Here is a 22,123-nt window from a genome sequence, read left to right on the forward strand (position 1 = left end):
TAAGTAAGTTTAGAGGACATTTTTCAACTTCTTAATCAGATTGACAATAAAAAATGAACATATGCCTTTCTAGATTAATTAAGCAAAGCCTGACTTTACACAATACCAGTTACTTAAAACACTAAAAGGTTAAATAACTTACCCAGAGATTGAGACAGACATGTATGTGTCTATGTTTATGAACGTTCATCTATGTGGCAGCACTTGAACTCAGATCCTCCTAACTCCAGGCCAGCTCAATATCTTCAAGGTCAGGCTGCCTATTAGGCACTGAGAATACAAAGACAAAAATGAATCTCAGCTTTCAATGAGCTTGCATTCCACAAATTAAATAAAGAACCTCATATAAATTCTTTCTGCCAAAAATATACCCTCTTGCTTTTAAATTTTCTGTTTATTCTGCTTGGAATTGTTGTATTAGGTAAGTTTATAGAAAGAGTTGTGGAGGGAAAAAAATTAAATGTTAATATCAAGACCAATGGGTAAATGATTCTTTGACTCTTGAGGGACCAACATAATCAGTCCTTTAAGAAATTAAGCTTGCAGAACTATTTCTATCTCTTCTCATATTGAGTTTAATGATGTTATTTCTAAATTCACTTCTGCATCTTGGTGTGCTTGAGAAAAATGGGTATCGTAAGCAGATAAAATCCTAGGATAGAAATTCTAGTAGTGATGATGATTCATCTGAATCTTCCCCATGTAAAATATATTCTGTAGGAAATTTTGTGCATCTTAGAAATGCATCAATTCACTGTGTGCTTATTAAATATTAATTACCAATTAATTAAATTGCTAATACTGAGTAAATGTTTTGCAGTAATGATGCAAAGAAAAAAATATAACAGTCTTCGTTGTCAAGGAACTCAAATTTTATGGGAAATTTTTCACAGCAGTAAGATACTTTTCGCCCAATAGTAATTGTCTGTTCAGCCTTGCAAATAAATTTCAATAAGTTGTCTGTTTTATGATTAAAATCTGCTATTTTATGAATAAAATGTTATTGGTCTTTCCCCCAGATATAGAGGACTTTTAAAACTGGCCTTTACTTTCTTCATCTATTTAGCATAAACCATTACTTGCTCATTTTAAAGCAAGATAATATGGAATGATTCAAATCTTACAACAACCACATCCAAATAAACTCTACATTAATGGAGATGTTAAATAACAATTGGTTATCAGGTATTTTTGAGTACTCATCATCTAACCTTAGCCAAACTTTACATATCCCTTAAATCTACAATGATTTGGAAGGTAGGGAATTTTGTCTCAGACTATAATGTTAATATACTTCCTAAAGTATTCACTTAATCTCAGGAAGGAACTTTTTTCATGGGAAAAAAATTTTCAGGTTATAAACATATTTTTGAACACTGATATATAGTATTATTTTTATTTATTTCTAGTGGTTCCTGATAACACAGGAGTTGAGTTTCCAAAAATTTATGAAGCAGTCAGCATATGTAGAAGAACTTAAGTATGACTTCAATGAAAAGGCTGAATTGAGACATACAGAAACACATGAGCCCTTCATCTTTAATTATTACAAAAATACCCTTGAGAGAAACAGCAAGCGCTACCAGGCTCTTGGCCATTTGCTTGAATGTTACATTTATGAACTCCTGGAGAAGGTGTGCAAACTACACAAAGTATATATCCCAATTCAGGCTATTATGGAACCAAGGAGCTTCTTTTTCATGAGTGAAAATGCATTGACTAATCCTTCTCTTCTTCTTGTCGTCCTTCAAGACCATGGAGTTTTTCGAGCTGGGCAGTGGAGTCAACAGACTATTGTCCGTCATGGCCTACAACATGGAAGTCAAATTCCTTGTATTCAACTAGCATTGCAGTCAGATTATGGTATCATTGTTTTAAACCCCAATGATAATTTCATGGATTTAAAACTAGAAAAAGATTGTCAAAGTCCTGTAAGATACCCTATTGAGTCATCTTCCAGAGAAATGTTTCACACTGGGAACCCGTTTTCTTTTCCAAGGCTTTCCCAGTGTATTCCTAAAAAGCATAGTAGTACACCTGAGGAACATACTGCCTACATCTGGAATCATTTCATTTTAAAAAGTGCAGCTAGGAATGTAGCTTTTATTGTCCATGGTTATGGAGGTTTGGTATTCATGGACTTACTTGTTCAGAAAAAGTGGGAAGTAATGAACAAAGTATATGCTGTAGCTCTTATTGATTCTGCACACCATATAGAGCATCAGCTAGGAAATGATACACAGCTATTAGCATGGATAAAACACCACTGTCGTGAATGGATAACAAGCCATAAGCCATTGGATAAACCTGTAGCCACTGTTTTGAAAATGGATTGTCCAAAGGTTTCTGCTGGTACAGAAAATCATAGCTTAGCACCTTCTACCAGCCTACAATCAATTTTCAAATACCTCAAAAATGCTTTAAAAGCCAAAACATCTGTTCATTTTTCTCGAATGCCAATTGTAACTAGAAGCTGCACAAAAAGAAAACAAAGCACTTAGGAAAAAAAAGACTTACCATGCCTGCTCCTTAAAAAGCTGCAGTAAGAATGTGGGGATGAAAAGGCAGATTTCACCTCTTCCCAACCTTGGCGTATTGGAAAACTATATGATTTTGAATTTTGTTTTTCATAAAGAAATGTGTTTTTTTTTTATTTTGCAGTCTTTTATAGGATAAAGTAAACTTCCAGTCGGCTATTTTTTGCACTTTACAAGATTACTTTAAAATCCATTTTTAGAACTGTTTTATTTTTAAAAAGCCACTTTCTTGAGAATTTAAAAATAGTTATGACAATTACTACAGCTTAATTCAGATTTAGAGCAAATTATATTCTTTGATTTATAAATGACTTTGGGAACTCTGTAAAACTAAAGAAAATTAAACACAATGTGAACAGCATCTATGTTTTCTCATTTATTTATCCTTTAATAAAGTGAGATTGGCTTTGAGTTTATGGTGCATCATTAATGTAATGGTACATAAATCAAGTTTCTCTCGCCATAAAACCTATAAAGGGAAGGCTTAAAGTATGGAGAACTCTTCTAGGACTTGTATTTGCATAATAACTAAAAGCCCTTTCCATCTATAACCTTATTTGAGCCTCACAAAAACCATAAGATATCATTATCATCATTTTACAGAAGATGAGGCTTAGAGAAATTATCTATAGACTTATAATTAGGTGATATCTTAAAATAGATTAAAATGAAACTTCTACCTTATTTGACAATACATATGTATCCAGATTTTTTCCTTAACTGTCTCTACTGTAACCAATGCTCCTTTTTCATCTTAACACCCTCCCCACCATGAGAAAGAGCTAGAAGAGTGTCTTTCTGAGAAGCCACTCAACTGAGTTCTGCTATAAATACTGTGATAAAAAGCTGCTTGAGCTACTTATAGGATAACACATTTTGAGGTAAAAGATTTTTTTATTTTGCTTCTAATTTTAACATGAAATAAAATGGACATTTCTGTAAACCTAGTTGGACAGAAAATTAATTGTAAATGAAATTCAGATCTCGGTTATATACAATTTGCATTTCCTTTTGAGCATATAAATGCAACGTGTAACTTTCAAAGTTATCTGGCTCATGCTTCTTTATGGTCTTCTTTTGCATTTAAAAAAATATGCTTTTTGACTTATTGCTATTTTATTTGCTTTCTTATTGCCCTCATCATTCCACTTTCCTAAATGAAAAAGAAAAACAAAGATCTTTTTAGTATAATCAAACAAAATAAATTCTTACATTGACTGTGGCCAAAAATGTATATCTTATTCTACATCTTGAATCCATCTCTTCTTTCTCAAGAGTTGGATTGCAGGCTTCCTTAGTCCTCTGAAATTGTTGCACTAATCAGAGTAGAGGAACAGAAAAAGGGACAGGACATATTTCTAAGCTTCCATACCCTGTTCCACAACTCCTCCCAAAGTCTTGGAGACCCAAACTACAGGAATTAATCCCAAAATTTGGTACCAGTGTGGTAATGTTCTAAACTGCTGGTGCTGAGTCAGAGAACTAAGAAAGAGGAGAACAGGACACCAAGTGTAGAGGACCTATGTGACACTCCACTAACCCTGAAGCAAAGAACATGGCATCCATCTGGGCACAGTTCTGTCCCTCCAAGTTACTTGGGGCAAAAATCTAAGCTGGTAAACCGTGACCATATTAATATAATCAGAAATTGTTATAACTATGCAACCATGTCAAATTTTAAAATATGGGTTTCTTAAACACTCAAACATTTTATTGGATCTGCTATCCCATCTTGGGATATTCCTTCCATTGAGGAGGCTAAGACATTTTAAGATCCAGCCTCCAGCGAAACCACCATTAAAGAACATAGTCAATAGATGAAATCACCAAAAGATTTCAAGAGAAAAACTCAAAGATCTTGAATATAATGAAATAAATGAATATCTAAAACATTAATAGAAGAAGGAAATATGATTGCCATGTCAAGAAAACTAGTTCAGGCATTGATGAAACAGTGCAAAACAAAGGAAAATAATATAGTATTTGAAGATACATAGGATCTAGTAGAATTTGGAGAGAACGTGGAATCACAACATAATGTTCTGAGTGGTTGAGAGTCTAGTAGAATTTATTATGCTTTAGCTGAGGCAAAAGGGTAGCAATCATGGTTTCAAGCAAAGTTAAAGCTAAAATAGATCTAATCAAAAGAGATAAACAGGAAAATGACATCATGATGAAAGGTACCATACATAATGAAGTATTAATAATTATTGTAATAATAAAACAATAAGAATAAAAGTAATAATTCTATCAATATGAAATCTATGTGCACAAATGCTTTAGCATCCAAATTGTAAAGGAAAAGGTAAATGAATTACAAATAGAAATGGAAAACTATTCAGTCTCAAAATTAGATAAAGCTAAACAAAAAATTAAGAAGGAGACATACAATTATAGATAACATAGCTGTCTGGAGAGAATTGAATGGGAATAGAAAAATATATATATCTGGGTGGTATATGACCTGCAAAAATTGGCTATATATTAGGACATAAAAACTTTGTATTTAAATGTAGCAAAGTGGAAATACTAAATGTATCCATTTCAAATCATAATTAATAAAAATTATATTTAATAAGGGGTCATGAAAACAGATCAAAAATTAAATAGGGAAAAAACAACCTGATATTAAAGAATGAGTGGGTTAAAGAATAAATTATAATAAAGAATAATTTCATTAAAGAAAATGACAATAATGAGACAACATATCAAAACCTATGATATGCAGCAAGGCAGTAATCAAAGGAAAACATATTCCTAAATGTTTATGTCAATGAAACAGAAACCAATCAACTGGTATGTAATTTTAAAAACTAGAAAAGAACATTTAAAATCCCCAATTAAATATCAAATTGGAAATCTTAAAAATTAAAACTGAGATTATCAAATTAGATGTAAGAAAACCATTGAATAAAACTACAAGTTTGTTTTGTGGGGAGAAAAAAATAGACCATCAGTTAATATGATTTTTAAAAGAGAAAGAAGAGTCAAATTAGTAGCATCAAAAATGAAGAGGGTGAATATACTACTGATGAAGATGAAACTTATTATTATTATAAGAATTATATCATTATATATATATGATTATAAGAATTATGTAGAATAATTATAAGTTATTTTGCCTAATTATATTCCAATAAATTTAAGAATCTAAGTAAAATGGAGGAATACTTACAAAAACATAAACTTCCTAGATTAACAGAAAAGGTAATTAAAATATCTGAATAAATCTATTTAAAAAAAAAAAAGAAATTGAAACGACTATAAAAGAGTTTCCAAAGTAAAAAAGCCTCTGAAATAAATGGATTTGCAAGTTAATTCTACCAGACATCTAAAGATCAACTAATTTCAATGTTAAATCATTTAAAACAATAGGCAAAGGGATCCTGTCAAATAAACTCCTTTTATGAAATAAATATGGTGCTGTATTTTATTCTGCTTCTTTTTTTTTTTTAACAAGTTTGATTTTATTTTTCTTGTGCAGCACAATAATTGTATAAACATGTATGCATATATTGGATTTAACATTTCTACCATGTTTAACAATACTGGACTGTTTGCCATCTAGGGGAGAGTGTGGGGGAAAGGAAGGAAAATTGTAATAAGGTTTTGCAAGGGCTAATATTAAAGAATTGTCCATGCATATTTTTTGAAAAATAAAAAGCTTTAATAAAGTAAATAAATAAATATGTTGCTGATAATTAAACCAGTAAGAGTAAAAACAGAAAATTATAGATTAATTTCACTAGTGAATATTGATTTTAAAAATCTTAAATAAGATACAAGCTAAGAGAATACAAAAATAATCACAAAGATTATTCATTCTGATCCAGTGGGATTTATACTAGTAATGCTGGCATATATAATGGTTTAACATAAAGAAATCTATTAAAGTTAGCAAAAATCATATAATTATAGATGGAAAAAATTTTTTTTATAAAATACAACACTCATTTCTATTGCAAACACTTGAACCAAATATATTAATGGAATTTTTTTTTCTTAAAACATTAAGAAGCATCTGTCTAAAACTATCAAGAAGCATTATTTGTAATGGAGATTGACTAGAAGCCTTCCCAAATAAGACCAAACATGAAACAAAGATGGCTACTATCACCAATATTATTCAATTTTAGAAATGCTAGACAGCAATGAGAAAAACTATTATAGAAATCAGAATGGGCAATGAGGTAATAAAACTATCTTTTTTTTTGCAGATATGATAATACTTGGAATGTCTTAGAGATTCAACTAAAACTTAGTTGAAAAATAAATAATTTTAACTGAGTAGCAGGACATATAATAAACCATAAATCATCAGCATTTCCTTATATTATTAATAGAACCCTTCAGGAAGAGATTTAAATTAAAATTAAAATTAATTTTTTAAAATTAAAACTACTGAAAAATTTTAAATAATTTTAGACACTATGAAATACTTGGGACTATACCTGCCAAGATAAAACCAGGAACTGTATGGACAGAATTATAAATCTTTTCTATACCAATAAAGTCAAATTTAAACATTGGAGAAATATTGATTGTTCACAGGTAAGTAGGGCCAATATCATTAAAATGACAATTGTACCAAACTAACCTACTTATTTAATGCCATTTCAATTACATTACCAAAAAATCATTTTGTTGAGTTAGAAAAGAATAATAAATTACATTTGGAAAAACAAAAGGTCAAGGAATTAGTGGAGGGGAAAAAAAAACCAGAAGTAAAGGAAGGAGTTTTAGCAGTATCAGATTTTAAACTATATGGGGCAATAATTATCAAAATTATCCAGTACTAAGAAATAAAAAGATCAGTCAGTGCAACAGAGAAGACATAAAACACACCATATTAAATTATTATAGTAATCTTGTGTTTGACAAATGAAAAGCTTTAAGCTATGGGGATGAGAATTCACTGTTAAAAATTCTTGAGAAAATTATAAAGTGGTCTGGCAGAAATGGAGCATAAACCAGTATTTACACCATTTATTAAGATAAGATCAAAAGGGATATATATATATATATATATATATATATATCTCATATAAAGGGAGATATAAGCAAATTAGAAGTATATAGAATATATTACCTTCCAGGCTTATGGTAGGAGAGCAATTTATGAATAAATAAGAGAGAGAGAACATTGTGAGGTATAAGATGAATAATTCTGATTACATTAAATTAAAAAGTTTGGGGGCAAATGAAACCATTGTAGCCAAGCTTAGAGGGAAAGTAGAAAATTCACCCCCAAAACTTTACAGACACACATAAAGGTTTCAAATCTCAACTATATAGAGAACTTTCTACAAGTTTCATATCATCTCACATCCATCAAATTGGCTAAAATGACAAAAGTGAAAAATGACAACGATTGGAGGGGATGTAGAAAAATAACATCAATATTGTTTGAGGAACAACTAAATTATTTTCAGTATTATAAATATTCATATTAACTACAAAGTACTTAGGAAGTACTCCAGAGAAAAAACTGATAAAAAGAAGCAAATATAGTGTTATTTTACAAACAATGTATACACACACACATACACCTATCTGTGTTTAATGGTGACTGACCTTTTCTAACAAAAAGGGGAGAGGAAGAAAAAATTGGAGAACAAAAGAAAACTCAAACAGAAGCTTATATATGCAAGGTAGTTTTGAAAATGATGTGTAGTATTTATTGCATGATTTTTCATTATTTCATAATGAATTCTTTTTTTGTGTTGTGCTGCATACATGGAAATTTTTGTTGTCTTTTCGTATGTAAGTTCAAAATGAATAAAAACAATAATAGCTTCTTCCCTCCCTCATCTTTTTAAATTTCTTTGGTTTACAGACCTAGCTGGATCTGTGATACTGCTGGATCAAAGGGTACAATTTTATAGCACTTTGGGAATAATTCTAACTTGTTTTTCAGAATAGTTTGACCAGTTTGAAACTCTACCAATGGTATATTAATATTCCCATTTTCCCACATCTCCTCCAACATTTGTCAGCCAACCTCACTGGTATGAGGTAGTGCCTCAGAGCTATTTTAATTTGAATTTCTCTAATCAATAGTGATTTAGGGCTTTTTTTTTTTTTTTTTCATATGACTATGTAGCTTTGAATTCTTTGTCTGGAAACTGCCTGTTCATATCTTTTGACCATTTAACAATTGAGGAATGACTTGCGTTCCTATAAATTTAATTTAGTTCTCTGTATACTTGAGAAATTAGGCTTTGTCAAAGATAAAATCCTTTCCCTCTCCACCCCCACCTCCAATTTTCTGCTTTCTTTTCTAATTTTGGTTACATTGGAGGGTTTTATGGAAAAACTTTTAAATATTATGTAATCAAAATTACCCATTTTACATTTTGTAATGTTCTGTATATCTTCTTTGGAAATAAATTCTTCCCTTATCCATTCCATATGCATTCTACCCTTTCCTAATTCGCTTGTGGTATTACCCTTTATGTTTAAATCATATAATTTGGAAATACCTAACAAAATAAAAATGCAAATAATGTTGATATGTGGTTTTCTAACAACATGTTGTCCGCAGGGATCCTTATGTGTGGCTTACTGGTCTGTAAACTATTTGAGTTTGACATCACTTGCCTAGAAAAGTAGAGCAGGGGGTTGATGAAAACAGGGAGAGAAACCCTCTTGGGAAATGAAGCAAAAAATGAAATTTTAAAATCTAATGAAGATATCTAATTGAAGGGGAGGAGAAAAGAGAATGCATTTGAGGGATAAAAAAAAAAGTGAGGGGAAGAAGGAGAACAAATTAAATAGATTTTTAAAAAGTAAATAAAAGGGAATTATTAAGCAAAACTCCAAAGGGAAAGTGATAATAAATGAGAGAACAGAATTAAGGGTGAAATAGAACTATTAAGAATAGAGGGACATTTTCTCTTTTTTTTTTTATTAAAGCTTTTTATTTTTCAAAAAATATGCATAGACAATTCTTCAACATTAGCCTTTTGTAATGGGCTGAAGCTCAAGTTGATGCACTGAGGTCCCAAGCACATGAGGCTAAATAGTAATTGGACCATACTCTATTAATATATGTTTGGAGAAAAAATGGCCCCCACCCACTCTTTGTGCAAGTCCTGACGTGTTGTATAGGAAATGACGTAAGGACGATTTTGGTGGGTGGAGGCAGAGGGGCAGGAAGAGAGGTGGAGAGAGGCAGAGAGAGAGATGGCTGGTGGGTTTGTGTTGCAGCTGCTCACATTGCTATCACAATCCCCCTTCAACTCCACAAAGAATAAAGATTGAAGGAAGATTTTCCCTTAACCTAAATTCCTGATTCTGGCTGATTTTAAAATAGGCGGTCATCACAGCCTTTGTAAAACGTGTTCCAATTTTTCCCCTTTTCCCCGACGCCCTCCCCTAGATGGCAAGTAGTCTTATATATGTTAAACATGGTAGAAATCTATATAAAATCTAATATATACATATATATTTATAGAATTATCATGCTGCGCAAGAAAAATAAAATCAAACCAGTTTTAAAAAAAGAAAGAGAGAGAAGCAAAATAAAATAGAAGCAAACAACAACAGAAAGAGTAAAAATGCTATGTTGTGAAGCATATTCAGTTCCCACAGTTCTCTCCCTCACTGTAGATAGCTTTCTTCATCACTGAACAAATGGAACTTATTTGAATCATCTCATTGTTGAAGAGAGCCATGTCCATCAGAATTGATCATCGCATAATCTTGTTGTTGTGTATAATGATCTCCTGGTCTCTCTGAAATCATCCTGTTGATCGTTTCTTACAGAACAATAATATTCCATAACATTCATATACCATAATTTATTCAGTCATTCTCCAATTGATGGGTATCCATTCCATTTCCAGTTTCTTGCCACTACAATGAGGGCTGCCACAAATATTTTTGTACATGTGGGTCCGTTTCCTTCCTTTAAGATCTCTTTGGGATACAGACCCAGTAGAAATACTGCTGGATCAAACTGTACACAGTTTGATAACTTTTTGAGCATAGTTCCAAATTGCTCTTCAGAATGGTTGGATCTGTTCACAATTCCACCAACAATATATTAGTGTCCCAGTTTTCTCACATAACCTCCAATATTTATCATTTATCTTTTTCTATCATCTTAGCCAATCTGAGAGGTGTGTAGTGGTATCTCAGAGTTGTCTTAATTTGCATTTCTCTGATCAATAGTGATTTAGAGCACCTTTTCATATGACTAGAAACAGTTTCAATTTCTTCATCTGAAAATTGTCTATTCATATCCTTTGACTATTTATCAATTGAAGAATGGCTTGAATTCTTATACAGTTAATGTCAATTCTCTATATATTTTATATATATATTTTAGAAATGAGGCCTTTATCAGAACCTTTGAATGTAAAAATGTTTTCCCAGATTATTGCTTCCCTTCTAATCTTGTCTGATTAGTTTTGTTTGTACAAAAACTTTTTAACTTAATATAATAAAAATTATCTATTTTATGATCAGTAATGATCTCTGGTTCCTCTTTGGTCACCGATTCCTTCCTCCTCCACAGATCTGAGAAGTAAGAAAGCGTTAAAGCTCAAACTTACCTAACATTTAATACCAACAATTAATCAAAATCCCTAAGCTCTATATTGGACAATTCTATAATTATTTAGAAGATATAATGCTAATATGAGTAACCTGAACATCTTCTAATTTGTTTATAATATCATTCTTTATGTCCAGATCATGAAGCCTTTTCAACCTTATCTTGGTATATGGTGTTAGGTGTGGGCCAATGCCTAGTTTCTGCCATACTAGTTTCCAATTTTCCCAGAAGTTTTTGTCAAATAGTGAATTCTTATTCTAAAAACTGGGGTCTTTAGAGAGACATCTGCAAAAGGTAAGATAAAATAATTGAATAAACAAAATACTTTATTTACAGTAGAACAGAGAGGGAAATTATAACTTGAAAAAAATGGAGGAAAATATACATCTAACTCAATTTTAAATGTTATGGATGTTTAAATATAAAATGCTTTTGGATTAGACAATCCAATAAAACAAAAAAGTGTGACAAATTGGATAAGAAAACAAAATCCTACAATCTCACATGAAAAAAAATTTTAAAACAGATATACACAAAATAAAACAGAGTATGGGGAAAAATTTACTTTTCCTCAAGTATATGCAAAAAATATACTATGTGCAAAAAAGTTAAAAGGGAAAAAAGGGCAACTACATTGTATTGAAAGGAACCATAGACAAATCAATATTAATAATATTTATGCCTTCTAACAGTCTAACCATCCAAATTAATTAAGGATATATTAACTGAGTTACAAAAAAGATATAGATAATAACACAATAATAACAGGACACTTGAATATCCCTCTCTCTGTTTTGTTTCATATTAAACAGAAAGACAAAACAAAAGGAAAAACATAAAACTGAAAGAATTGCTGGAGACTTTTTAGCTAAAACAATTATGGCAGCTTCTCACGGGGACTGCAAAAAAATCCATTTTTCAACATCATATGGAACTTTTACAAAAGCTGATCTTGTATTAGGATAGAAAGAAAACACAAACAAATTTAATAAAATAGTAAACACACCCTAGATGATAATGTAATAAAAAGTTATTGGTTTAGGGACCACCAACAAAAGATAGAGCTCCAAATAAAACTTTAACAATGAACCTCTAAATAATGAGTGGGTCAAAGACAAATCATAGAAACAATAAATATATAAAAGCATGTACAATATTGTATTATATTATCATATTACTTGCATCCTCAGTGAGTGTGAGAAGAGAATTTAAAAGTGAAAATTTTTTTAAATGAATGTTAAAAAAAAAAAAAGAAAATGAATTATCTGAAAGAAAATGATTATGTTGAAACAAGAGGCCAAATTTTCTGGAATATAGCTAAAGCAACTGTCAAGGAAAAAGTCATATCCTTACACACATGTATTAAAATGGAAAAAAAGAAAATTAATGATTTAAATATATATATATATATATATATATATATATATATATATATATATATATATATTTTGCTGAGGTAATTGGGGTTAAGTGACTTCCCCAAGGTCACACAGCTAGGAAGTATTAAGTGTCTAAAGTCAAATTTGAATTCAGATCCTCCTGACTTCAGGGCTGGTGCTCTACCCACTGTGCCATCTAGATGCCCAAATGAGCACAAAATATGAGATGCCAAAAATTAGAGGAGAAATATAGTGAAAACAAAGAAAAAAATTCATAAAAATTATAAAATTTAAAGCTGGATCTTTAAAAGACTAATAAAATCATAAGACTTGAACTAATCTCATTAAAAAAGAAGAGGTCAGGAAATCAAATCAAAGCTTGCAAATGAGTAAGGTCAAATCACACACAATAAATTAGAAATAAAAAGAATAATCACAACATATTGTGCATTTGTTGTTGTTTAGTCTTTTCAATTATAGCCAGCTCTTTTTGACCCCATTTGAGGTTTTTTTGGTAAAGATATTAAAATAGTTTGCCATTTCTTTCTCCAGATCATTTTACAGATGAGAAAATTGGGGCAAATAGGATTAAATGACTTGTCTTGATCACACATCTAGTAAATATCTGGTTACATTTGAATTCAGATCTTCCTGAATCCAAGCAAGGAGCTCTATCCACTGTGCACACTAATTGCCTATTAATATACTTAACAAAACTGAGAACACAAAAGAAATAAAGGAATACCTTCAAAAATATAAAATATCCCAAATATCAGAAGACTAAATAGAGATATTAAGCAATCCAATCTCCAAAAAGGAAATATATCTACTGCAAATAAACTATTAAAGAAAAGAACTCCAGGTCCTGATAGATTCTTATAAGAATTCTATCAAACTTTTAAAGAATAAATAATTAGTTTTAGGGAGACACAAATTATTCTCAAGAGTAGAGAAAATACACTACTAACATGCTTTTATAAAATAAATATAATCCTTGTACCAGAGAAAGAAAATCACAAAAAGAAAACTACAGGCCAAAATCATTAATGAACTCTAAAAATTTTAAAACCTGTGAAAGACAAACACAGTGATTTATCAAAGAAATCATTTGTTTTGATCAAGTGAGATTTATACCAGGGATGAAAGAATGGTTCAACATTAGAAAAACAATTAACATAATAAATCATATTAAAAACCAAAAATGCATGATTACCACACACACACACACACACACACACACACACACACAAATGCTGAAAAAGTCTTTGAAAAAATACAATACTCTTTTATGCTAAAAAGCTTCCAAATTTTGAGGGACCTTTTATAATATCATAAAAAAAATATCTTTCTAAAACTAAAAGTAAGTATCACATGCAATGGGGATATACTGGTATGTTTTCTAATAAATATCAATATGAAAAAAAGGAAGTCCATTCTTCCCACTATTGCTTGATATACTTCGGGAAATGCTAAAAATACTAACAAGATAAAAAAATAACTTAAAAATAGGTTTAAAAAGAGAGATAAAATTATCCCTATTTGCTGATAATACAGTGACATGTAGAAAATGCTAGGGAATCAATAAAAATGCTATTTGAGACAATGAATAGACTCAATAAAGTTGTAGACTACAAAATAAACCCTCAAACATCAATCACACTTTTATATAATAATAACAAAACCCAAAAAACGATAACAAAAAAGAAAATCTCATTCCAAATAACTACAAAATGCTTGAAATATCTAGGGATCAATTTATCCAAGCACACAAAGCCTAACAGGTTCAATTACAAAGTGGAACTTAAAGAAACAAAGAATAATTTAATTAGATGGAACAATATTCAGTGTTCATAGCTATACTATGTAGATATAATAAAAATTAATTCTACCATAGTAACTTATACCTGTATTATATGCCAATGAAATTGCCTAGGATATATTTTACAGAACTTGATCAAACAATAACAAAATGTTTTCATAAAAACAACAGATCTGCATAAAAAAAGGAAAAGGAATCATATGTGCAAAAATGTGACAGCCCTTTTTGTAGTGACAATACAGCCACTGGGAAATAATTATTATAGCCAGTGTTTCTGATAAAGGCCTCATTTCTAAAATCTATAGAGAACTAAGTCAAATTTATAAAAATATAAGTCATTCCCAATTGATAAATGGTCAAAAATATGAATAGACAATTTTCGGATGAAAAAATTAAAATGTCAAGGGGAAATGATGAAAAGCACATATAAAGGAAAGAGATCATTAAGGAAGACCTTCAAGAACTCAAATTATAAAGCAGCAGTCATCTGATATTTATTTAAAAGAACAGAGACCTCAGTAAATCAGAAAGAATGGAACTCAATAACCTAGCTTTTGATAAAGTGGGAAATTTAAGTAACTTACAGAAAATCCCTAAATAAAAACTATTGGGAAAACTGGAAAACAGTTTGGGAGAAATTAAGTTTAGATTTAATCTTATGCCATATTCCATAATACATTCTAAATGGACATGTAACTTTAATATTAAAGATCATAATACAAAAAAAAAAAAAGAGAAGAAAAGCAAATCCTTTCACAGCTATGAATAAATCTTTGAACCAAATAAGAAAGAGGCAATTACAAAAGATAAAATAGATAATTTTGATTAATCAAAACTGAAAAACTTCTGTACAGACAAAATTCTGTACCTAGGATAAGAAGGATAGTCGTCAAATCGGGGGATTTCAAAATTTCTTTCAAAATTCTCTGATAAGGATTTAGTATCCAAGATTACATATATATGTATGCATAAATAGATTACATATGTATATCTGATAAGAAATTCGTCTCTACGATTATATGTATATGTATGTATTGTATATATGCACATGTATGTATATATACATATATGTTATGTATTATGTGTGGGGAAATTACTAATATGGTTATAGTATGACTAATAGTGATTCTTCCCTAGATAAATCCTCAAAAAGTAGCTGTGTATAAATATTGTTTAAAAGGACTGAATTGCAAAGTATTCACAATCATAAAAAAGTTCTAAATCACTATTAATAGAAATGAATATTTAAAAAATCCTAAATTTTCACCTTGCATTCTGAAAATTGGCAAAGATAACAAAAAATAAAAACAATAAACATTAGAGGGATTATAGAATAAGCACATTAAAGGTTGGTGGAGCTCTAAAATGGTATAATCACTTTGGAAAGCAATTTGGAATTATGAAAATAAAGTGTCCATAACTTTTTAACCAGAGATTCCATTACCAGGCTTATATTATAAGGAGATCATCAATAAGAAGAAAGTACCCATTTAGAGCAAAATATTAATAATAGTACTTTTTATGACAGCAAAGAATTGGAAAGTAAATTACTCATCAACTAAGAGAATGGCAGAACAAGTTGTAGTACATGAACATAAAGGAATATTACCATGCTATAAAAATTTATGTATGTGATAAATATAGAAAAGCATGAAAAGATCTTCATGAAATAAATTCATAATGAAGAGTAAATAAACAGAGCCAAGAAAACAATATACATGATTAATACCACAATGAAAAATTTTAAGTTATCCCCATTACAGACAATATTTGCTGATCATTTTAAGAAAAGCTCCATTTTTTCCTATGCTCTTTTGTGTTTTTTAAAAGAATCGGTTTTGTGTTTTGTTGAATTTTTTTCTACGTCTATTAAAATAATCACATGATTTCTTTTGATTTTGTTATGTGATCAATCATGCTGATAATTCTCCTAATATTGAACCGGCCTTATCTGCAATTCTAGTATAACTCTCACCTGGTTATAGCATATGATTTTTGTGATATCTTGCTATCATCTTCTTACTAGCATTTTATTTACATTTTTGCATCAATATTCATTAGGGAAATTGGTCTATAATTTTCTTTATTTTTGCTCTTCCTGGTTTAGGTATCAACACTCTATTTGTGTCATAAAAGGAACTGAGTAAGACTCATTCACCTATTTGTCCAAATAATTTATATAGTATTGAGATTAATTGTTCTTTAAATGTTTAGTAGAATTCACTTCTGAATCGATCTGCTTTGGGGATTATTTTTTAGGGAGACATTGATGGCTTATTCAATTTTTTTCTAATATTGGGTTATTTAAATATCTGATTTTGTTTTTTCTTAATCTGAGCAATTTATATTTTTGTAAATATATATCAGTTTTGCTTAGATTGTCAGATTTATTGGCATATAATGGGGCAAAATAGTTCCTAATTATTGCTTTAATTTCCTCTTCATTGGTGATGTTACCCTTTCCATTTTTGATACTGGTGATTTGGTTTTCTTTTTTCTTTTTATCAAATTAACCAATGGTTTATCTATTTTATTTTTCCCCATAAAATGAATTCCTAGCTTTATTATTAGGTTCAATTTTTTTTTTTTTTTTTTTTTTTTTACTTTCAATTACATTAATGGCTCCTTTGATTTTCAGGATTTCCAATTTGGGGTTTAACTGAGGATTTAAAATTTGTTGTTTTTCTAAGTTTTTTTAGGTTTTTCTTTCTCTTTTTTAATGATGTAAATATTTTGAGTTGTAAAATTTCCCCTAAGTACTATTTTGGCTATATTACCAAAATTTTGATATGTTGCCATTCTCTTTAATGAAATTATTCTATTATTTGTTCTTTGACACACTTATTTATTTAGTTTTTGCTTTTTTTTTTTTTTTTTTTTTTTTTTTTTTTTTTTTTTTTGATGAGGCAATTGGAGTTAAGTGACTTGCCCAGGGTCACACAGCTGGGATGTATCAGAGATCAGATTTGAACTCAAGTCCTCCTGACTTCAGGGCTGGTGTTCTATCCAAGGCACCATCTCGCTGTCATGGACCACTTATTCTTAAGATTAAATTAGTTTCCTATTAATTTCAAAGATCTGTTGCCATTTATTGAATGTAGTTTTTATTGCATTATCATCCAAAAAGCATACATTTAATTTTTTTGCATTTGGTTTTAAGGTTTTTATGCTAATCAGTCTTGTCATGTACTACTGAGAAAAAGGTATATTTCTTTTTATTCCCAATCATTTTTCTCTAGACGTTTATCATGTCCAACTTTTCTAAAATTTTAATCACCTTCTTAATTTCTTTCTTTATTTTTAGTTAAATTTTTCTAGTTCTGAGAGGAAAGTTGAGGACCTCACTAGTATAGTTTATTATCTATGCCATTTGGTACATATATCTTTGTTATTGCTATTACTTCACTGTTTATGGTACCTTTTAGCAAAATATAGTTTCCTTCCTTATCTATGTTAATTAGACCTGTTTTTGCTTTTGCTTTGTTTGAGATCACAATGGATCCCCCTTCAGCTGTAGCATAAGATTCTACTCCAATCCCTTACCTTTACTCTTTCCTTGTCTCTGTACTTCAGAGCAACAATGTAAAAAGAATAACTACACATCCAAAAAACTCAAAAGTGCCTGTAACAAAATTATGAAGATAATGCATGATTGGAATGAAGACATATGAGAGACCATTCCTACCCTACTCTTTTGTGGACATGAGATCCACAAGTCTTATACATTGTACAGGTTTTCAGATTTTTTTTCAATGTATCTGTTGTACTGACTTCTTTCCTCTTTTTAAAAAAATTATATGTATATGGTATGACTCTTTGGAAAGGGGTGAGGGGGAAAGATATTGAAATAATATGATGATGATAACAGAAGATATCAATTTAAAAAACTTTTAAAATGTTTTTAAAAGAAAATGAATGAGAAGGAAAAGACACATATAATCCTGACATTTTAAATGTAGAATATAGTTTTTTAGTAGAATATAAGTTCTGTGAAATCAGGCATTGTCTCACTTTTGTTTTTTGCATCCTCAGTCCCTACCATAATATCTGGCATGTAGTAGACATCTAATTAATGTGAATGAAAAATTAATCTCACACATTGGAAAAATAAAGGAAAATGTAAGATAAAAATAGATAATCAAAAACAGCTCACTTGGGGGAGAAAGCAGAGGTTAAGAGTCACTGTATTTTCTAAGTCATGACCAACAAGAACCTGAATACTATATTTTTAAAAGAAAAGAAAACCACTTAAACCTTTTAGGCCAGAAAGGAAAGTAAAATATAAAAAATTCTCCATTCGTTTTCTGAAAGAAACCCTAACATAAAAATATCCAAGAATGCCATAGCCAAGAGCTTCCAAGTCAAAGAAAAAAATATCCTTTCTGTTAGAAAGGATGGGTTGAAATATCAAAGAACTACAATTATGATTTCTAAAGACTATGATAAAACTCTTACAAAGAAAAGAAAATCCTGGTATGGTATTCCAGAAGGTACAAAAGCAAAGCTTTACTACCAAGAATTACTTTTGCTGTAAAACTGAATACAAATCTATAAAGAAAAAAACCAGACCTTTCAAGGAATAGAGAGCTGTCATTCCAGATAAAAAATAGAAGAGCCAGTAGAAACTTTAAATTGCAAGCACAGGAATTAAGAGAAAGCTAGAAAAGTAAGTGCAATTGAATAATTGAAAGAGGTGATGGAATTGTGGGGAATAGATAAGATGAAGAACTTACAGGAATGTATGAATTCTTTTTCTGTATTTTATTATTTCTGTGTTTCCCCTATGACCTGTATAATATGTACAGGTTCATATCTACTTGAGCCTTGGCCAGCTAGAAACATATTTACTTAACCTGAGCTGATGACATTCATTGGTATTTGACATTTATCAATATTTATTAGCTGGACCACTATCTGCTTGATTAAGCCTGAAGGCCTGACTTTCTATTTCCTTGAAATCTCCCCAAATAGCAACAACCAATTAGATGCCTCTCCCTCCCCTTCTCAATGCTCTCTTACTTGTGATGTAATTTCTTGTATAAAAGCTATGTATCTTTACTACTTCTTTAGTCCTCCTACCGAGAGCTTTCTCTTTCTTATCTCGAGATGGGACGGCTCATCCTCCAGAAGTTTTCAATAAACATCTTTTCTGCCTTCTACTGAATGATCTCTGAGTAGTCATTTTGGGTAAGGGTCTTCTACATCCCTCACAGAATGAAGTACATACATTCTAGTAGAAGAGATATATTCCCTTTAGACTATCACTGTCTTCAAGAGTCACAGAAAAAATATTAACACTGGGACTAATTTGAATAATTAACTAATTAGTTAACAGTAACATTTTGAATTGTGATTTCTATTTTGTTAGTTTTAAGAAAGAAAGAAGAGTAGGACCTGACAGCTACAATTATAAATTACTTGTGTTGGTCGGATTCCTTCTCTTTCTTAATTTCTTTTTTTGGAAAGAGAATGTAAGGGAAAAGAGAAGAAAAGCCATTATCAAGATCCACTAAGTCTTTTTGCTCCCTGACAAGATAAGTTTTTTTTTTTTTCCCCATTATCCCCATAGAGTCCAAAGCAGAGTAGGAACACTGATAAGCTTTGGCTAGTCTTATACATATTATAAGAGCCTGGAGAGCAGTTAGGATTTCAAGAGGAAAGTTTCAAGTTTGTAGTCTGGATAAAATTTCAATGGAGAAATCTCCATAGGTAGGATTACAAGCCTTTGGAACTTGGGGGCTACTAATTAATACTAGCCCTTTTGAAGTATGTGAAAGTCACTATTTAAAAGAATTGAAACAGATTCTCTTCAAGTCAAAAAAAGAGTTTATGTATGCCATAGCTGATAGGGTAGTCTCTATAGAAAGTCTAGTAAATTAGAAAAATTTTAGGGAGAGTTTTATATACTGAAAATTTAGGACTTAGCTAGCAGGCTCACAGCCTACACGATTGTAAATTGTAACAGATAAGAAGAAGCCAGGGTGTTTTTTCATCCAAGTAAAGAGAAAGGATGTCTTTTACCAATGGTCAATCAGACTGATTGGGATTTTTGCAGAGGACAAAAAAGGATCAAGAGGTTTTATTGTTCTAGGGTAAGTAGACCCTGGGTTCTGACCCATCATCTTCTCCTTTCCCATCTTTTGAACCAGAAAAAATTCTGGGTTCATGGGCTGGAGACCCATCACCTTTGCACTGGCATGCTCCTAAACCAGGCCCTATAGAAAGCTTCTGCTAAAGCAACTTCCTGACATTTTAAACATCCACATCATGGATTCTTCACTCTGTATTGTATTTTCCACCATCTTGGATTCCATTTGCACTGAAACAAGCTGAGTTTTATTTACTTAAAAGCAGTAAATCTTGCATTTTATGCCCTTTTTTGTGGAATAAGGAAAATACATTAGCAATCTACTTTAAAATTTTACAGTATTACTAAAAAGTCAGTTTTCAGAAAGAAGAGCATTCCAGGGATAATGTTAGCATGAGCCAAGTTAAAAGGGCAGGAAAACACCAGCTGCCTGGCAGTACGGTTTGTTCAGTTTGGTTGGAAAGGAATGCTTGGCAGGCAATATAAAATACATATATATATATATATATATATATATATATATATATATATATATATATATATATATATTTTTTTTTTTTTTTTTTTTTTTTTACGACCATGGAACTTAGGTCCATTTCCCACCTCCTACCATTGTGGCATTTGTAGTTTGAATGCAAAATTCTGAATTTCCAGTAATTAAGGTTAAGATCAGCCAGAGAAAATATGACCTGCAGAAATCTTTTTTCCCCCATAAAATCCTATGAAGGCTTTAGATTTGAACAGATACAAGGAAAAATAAAATCTAGTTCCAGGAAAAAAAAAAAAAATGCTTGGAATGGGAGTTATGATATTGATCCTGTTTGAGTAGTCTAGGTTTCTAATGGTCCTGATTTGCAATTAGTTGCAAAATGAAAGTTTATTGTTAGATAGAAATCAGTGTAACTAGAGACTGACTTCTATAGTGGCAGATCTATGGAAAATGGAGTTTTGCACTGAGAATCTAGTTCTCAATGGACAGAAGGTCCTGGCAGGAAAGAGGACTCCCAGGGTCCATCTGTAAAAGACCTTCGTTGATGGAAGCTATTTTATTGAGTGTCTTCGTGGGGGGTTGGGACAGCCCGAGCAGATCAGGACCAGTGGGGGCTGGGCGCCCAACCAAGTCAGAACGGGGCTGGGACAACCCGGAACTCCTATGGGAATTCAAAGGGATGCTTTTTGACCGGGATTTGTAATTGAATCAAAGGCTCTGGCATCTTGGAAAGAACTTGGGGCGGGGGGAGGGGAGGAGGATGTGCCTCACCCAGGAGGGAATCTGAAAGAAATCCCAGCTCAATAGGAAATACAATTTCTTAAAGGGACCACAACCGGCTTCAGTATGAGGCTGCTGATTGCCGGGTTTTACTCCGGAAGCAATTGGGAGGCCCTGTAGAAAAATAGGTTGTCACATCATCATAGCTATTAAGGAGAAAAACGAATCTTTAAGCGTCTTGCTATGAACCTCCATCCCCGGGGGACGGAGGCCCGAGGGAGAGCCTGCCAGACCACGTGGGGCGGGCAGGAAAATGCTTGGGAAAACTGGGATTTACCGAAGAGTCAGGAATAGGAATGAGAGGTTCCAGGAAACCGACAGACAAACACTCTGAGAAACAAACACGCGACTCCTCGCTCAGATTCTGGGCCGAAACACTCCACAAGCCCTCACACGCGGGCTTCCGTGCGCCACTAAAGCGCGCCCTGCGTAAGGTTCCTCTCGGCGTGACGTGCACGGCTACGTAGCGT

At 31.4% G+C, this 22,123-nt stretch overlaps 1 protein-coding gene and 1 long non-coding RNA gene across 4 annotated transcripts in view; one reads left to right on the forward strand and one right to left on the reverse strand.

The window, feature by feature from the left end:
* The window catches only part of LOC100918193 (putative protein FAM172B), a 194,813-nt gene extending 191,899 nt beyond the window's left edge, over window positions 1-2,914 (forward strand). For all 3 annotated transcript variants that reach the window (XM_031959606.1, XM_012544473.3, XM_031959605.1), the window contains exon 3: window positions 1,410-2,914. In XM_031959606.1, coding sequence (XP_031815466.1) covers window positions 1,410-2,501 — 1,092 coding nt within the window. In that variant the 3' untranslated portion in view covers window positions 2,502-2,914. The remainder of the gene's footprint in view (window positions 1-1,409) is intronic.
* On the reverse strand, window positions 35-22,107 carry LOC116422367. Its single transcript, XR_004232974.1, has 2 exons — window positions 21,931-22,107; window positions 35-270 (listed from the first exon to the last, which is right to left on the reverse strand). It is a non-coding gene; the product is annotated as an uncharacterized LOC116422367 (long non-coding RNA).
* Between the last annotated feature and the right edge of the window lie 16 nt (window positions 22,108-22,123).

The sequence above is a fragment of the Sarcophilus harrisii genome, chromosome 3 (assembly GCF_902635505.1).
Source record: "Sarcophilus harrisii chromosome 3, mSarHar1.11, whole genome shotgun sequence".
Lineage (NCBI taxonomy): Eukaryota > Metazoa > Chordata > Mammalia > Dasyuromorphia > Dasyuridae > Sarcophilus > Sarcophilus harrisii.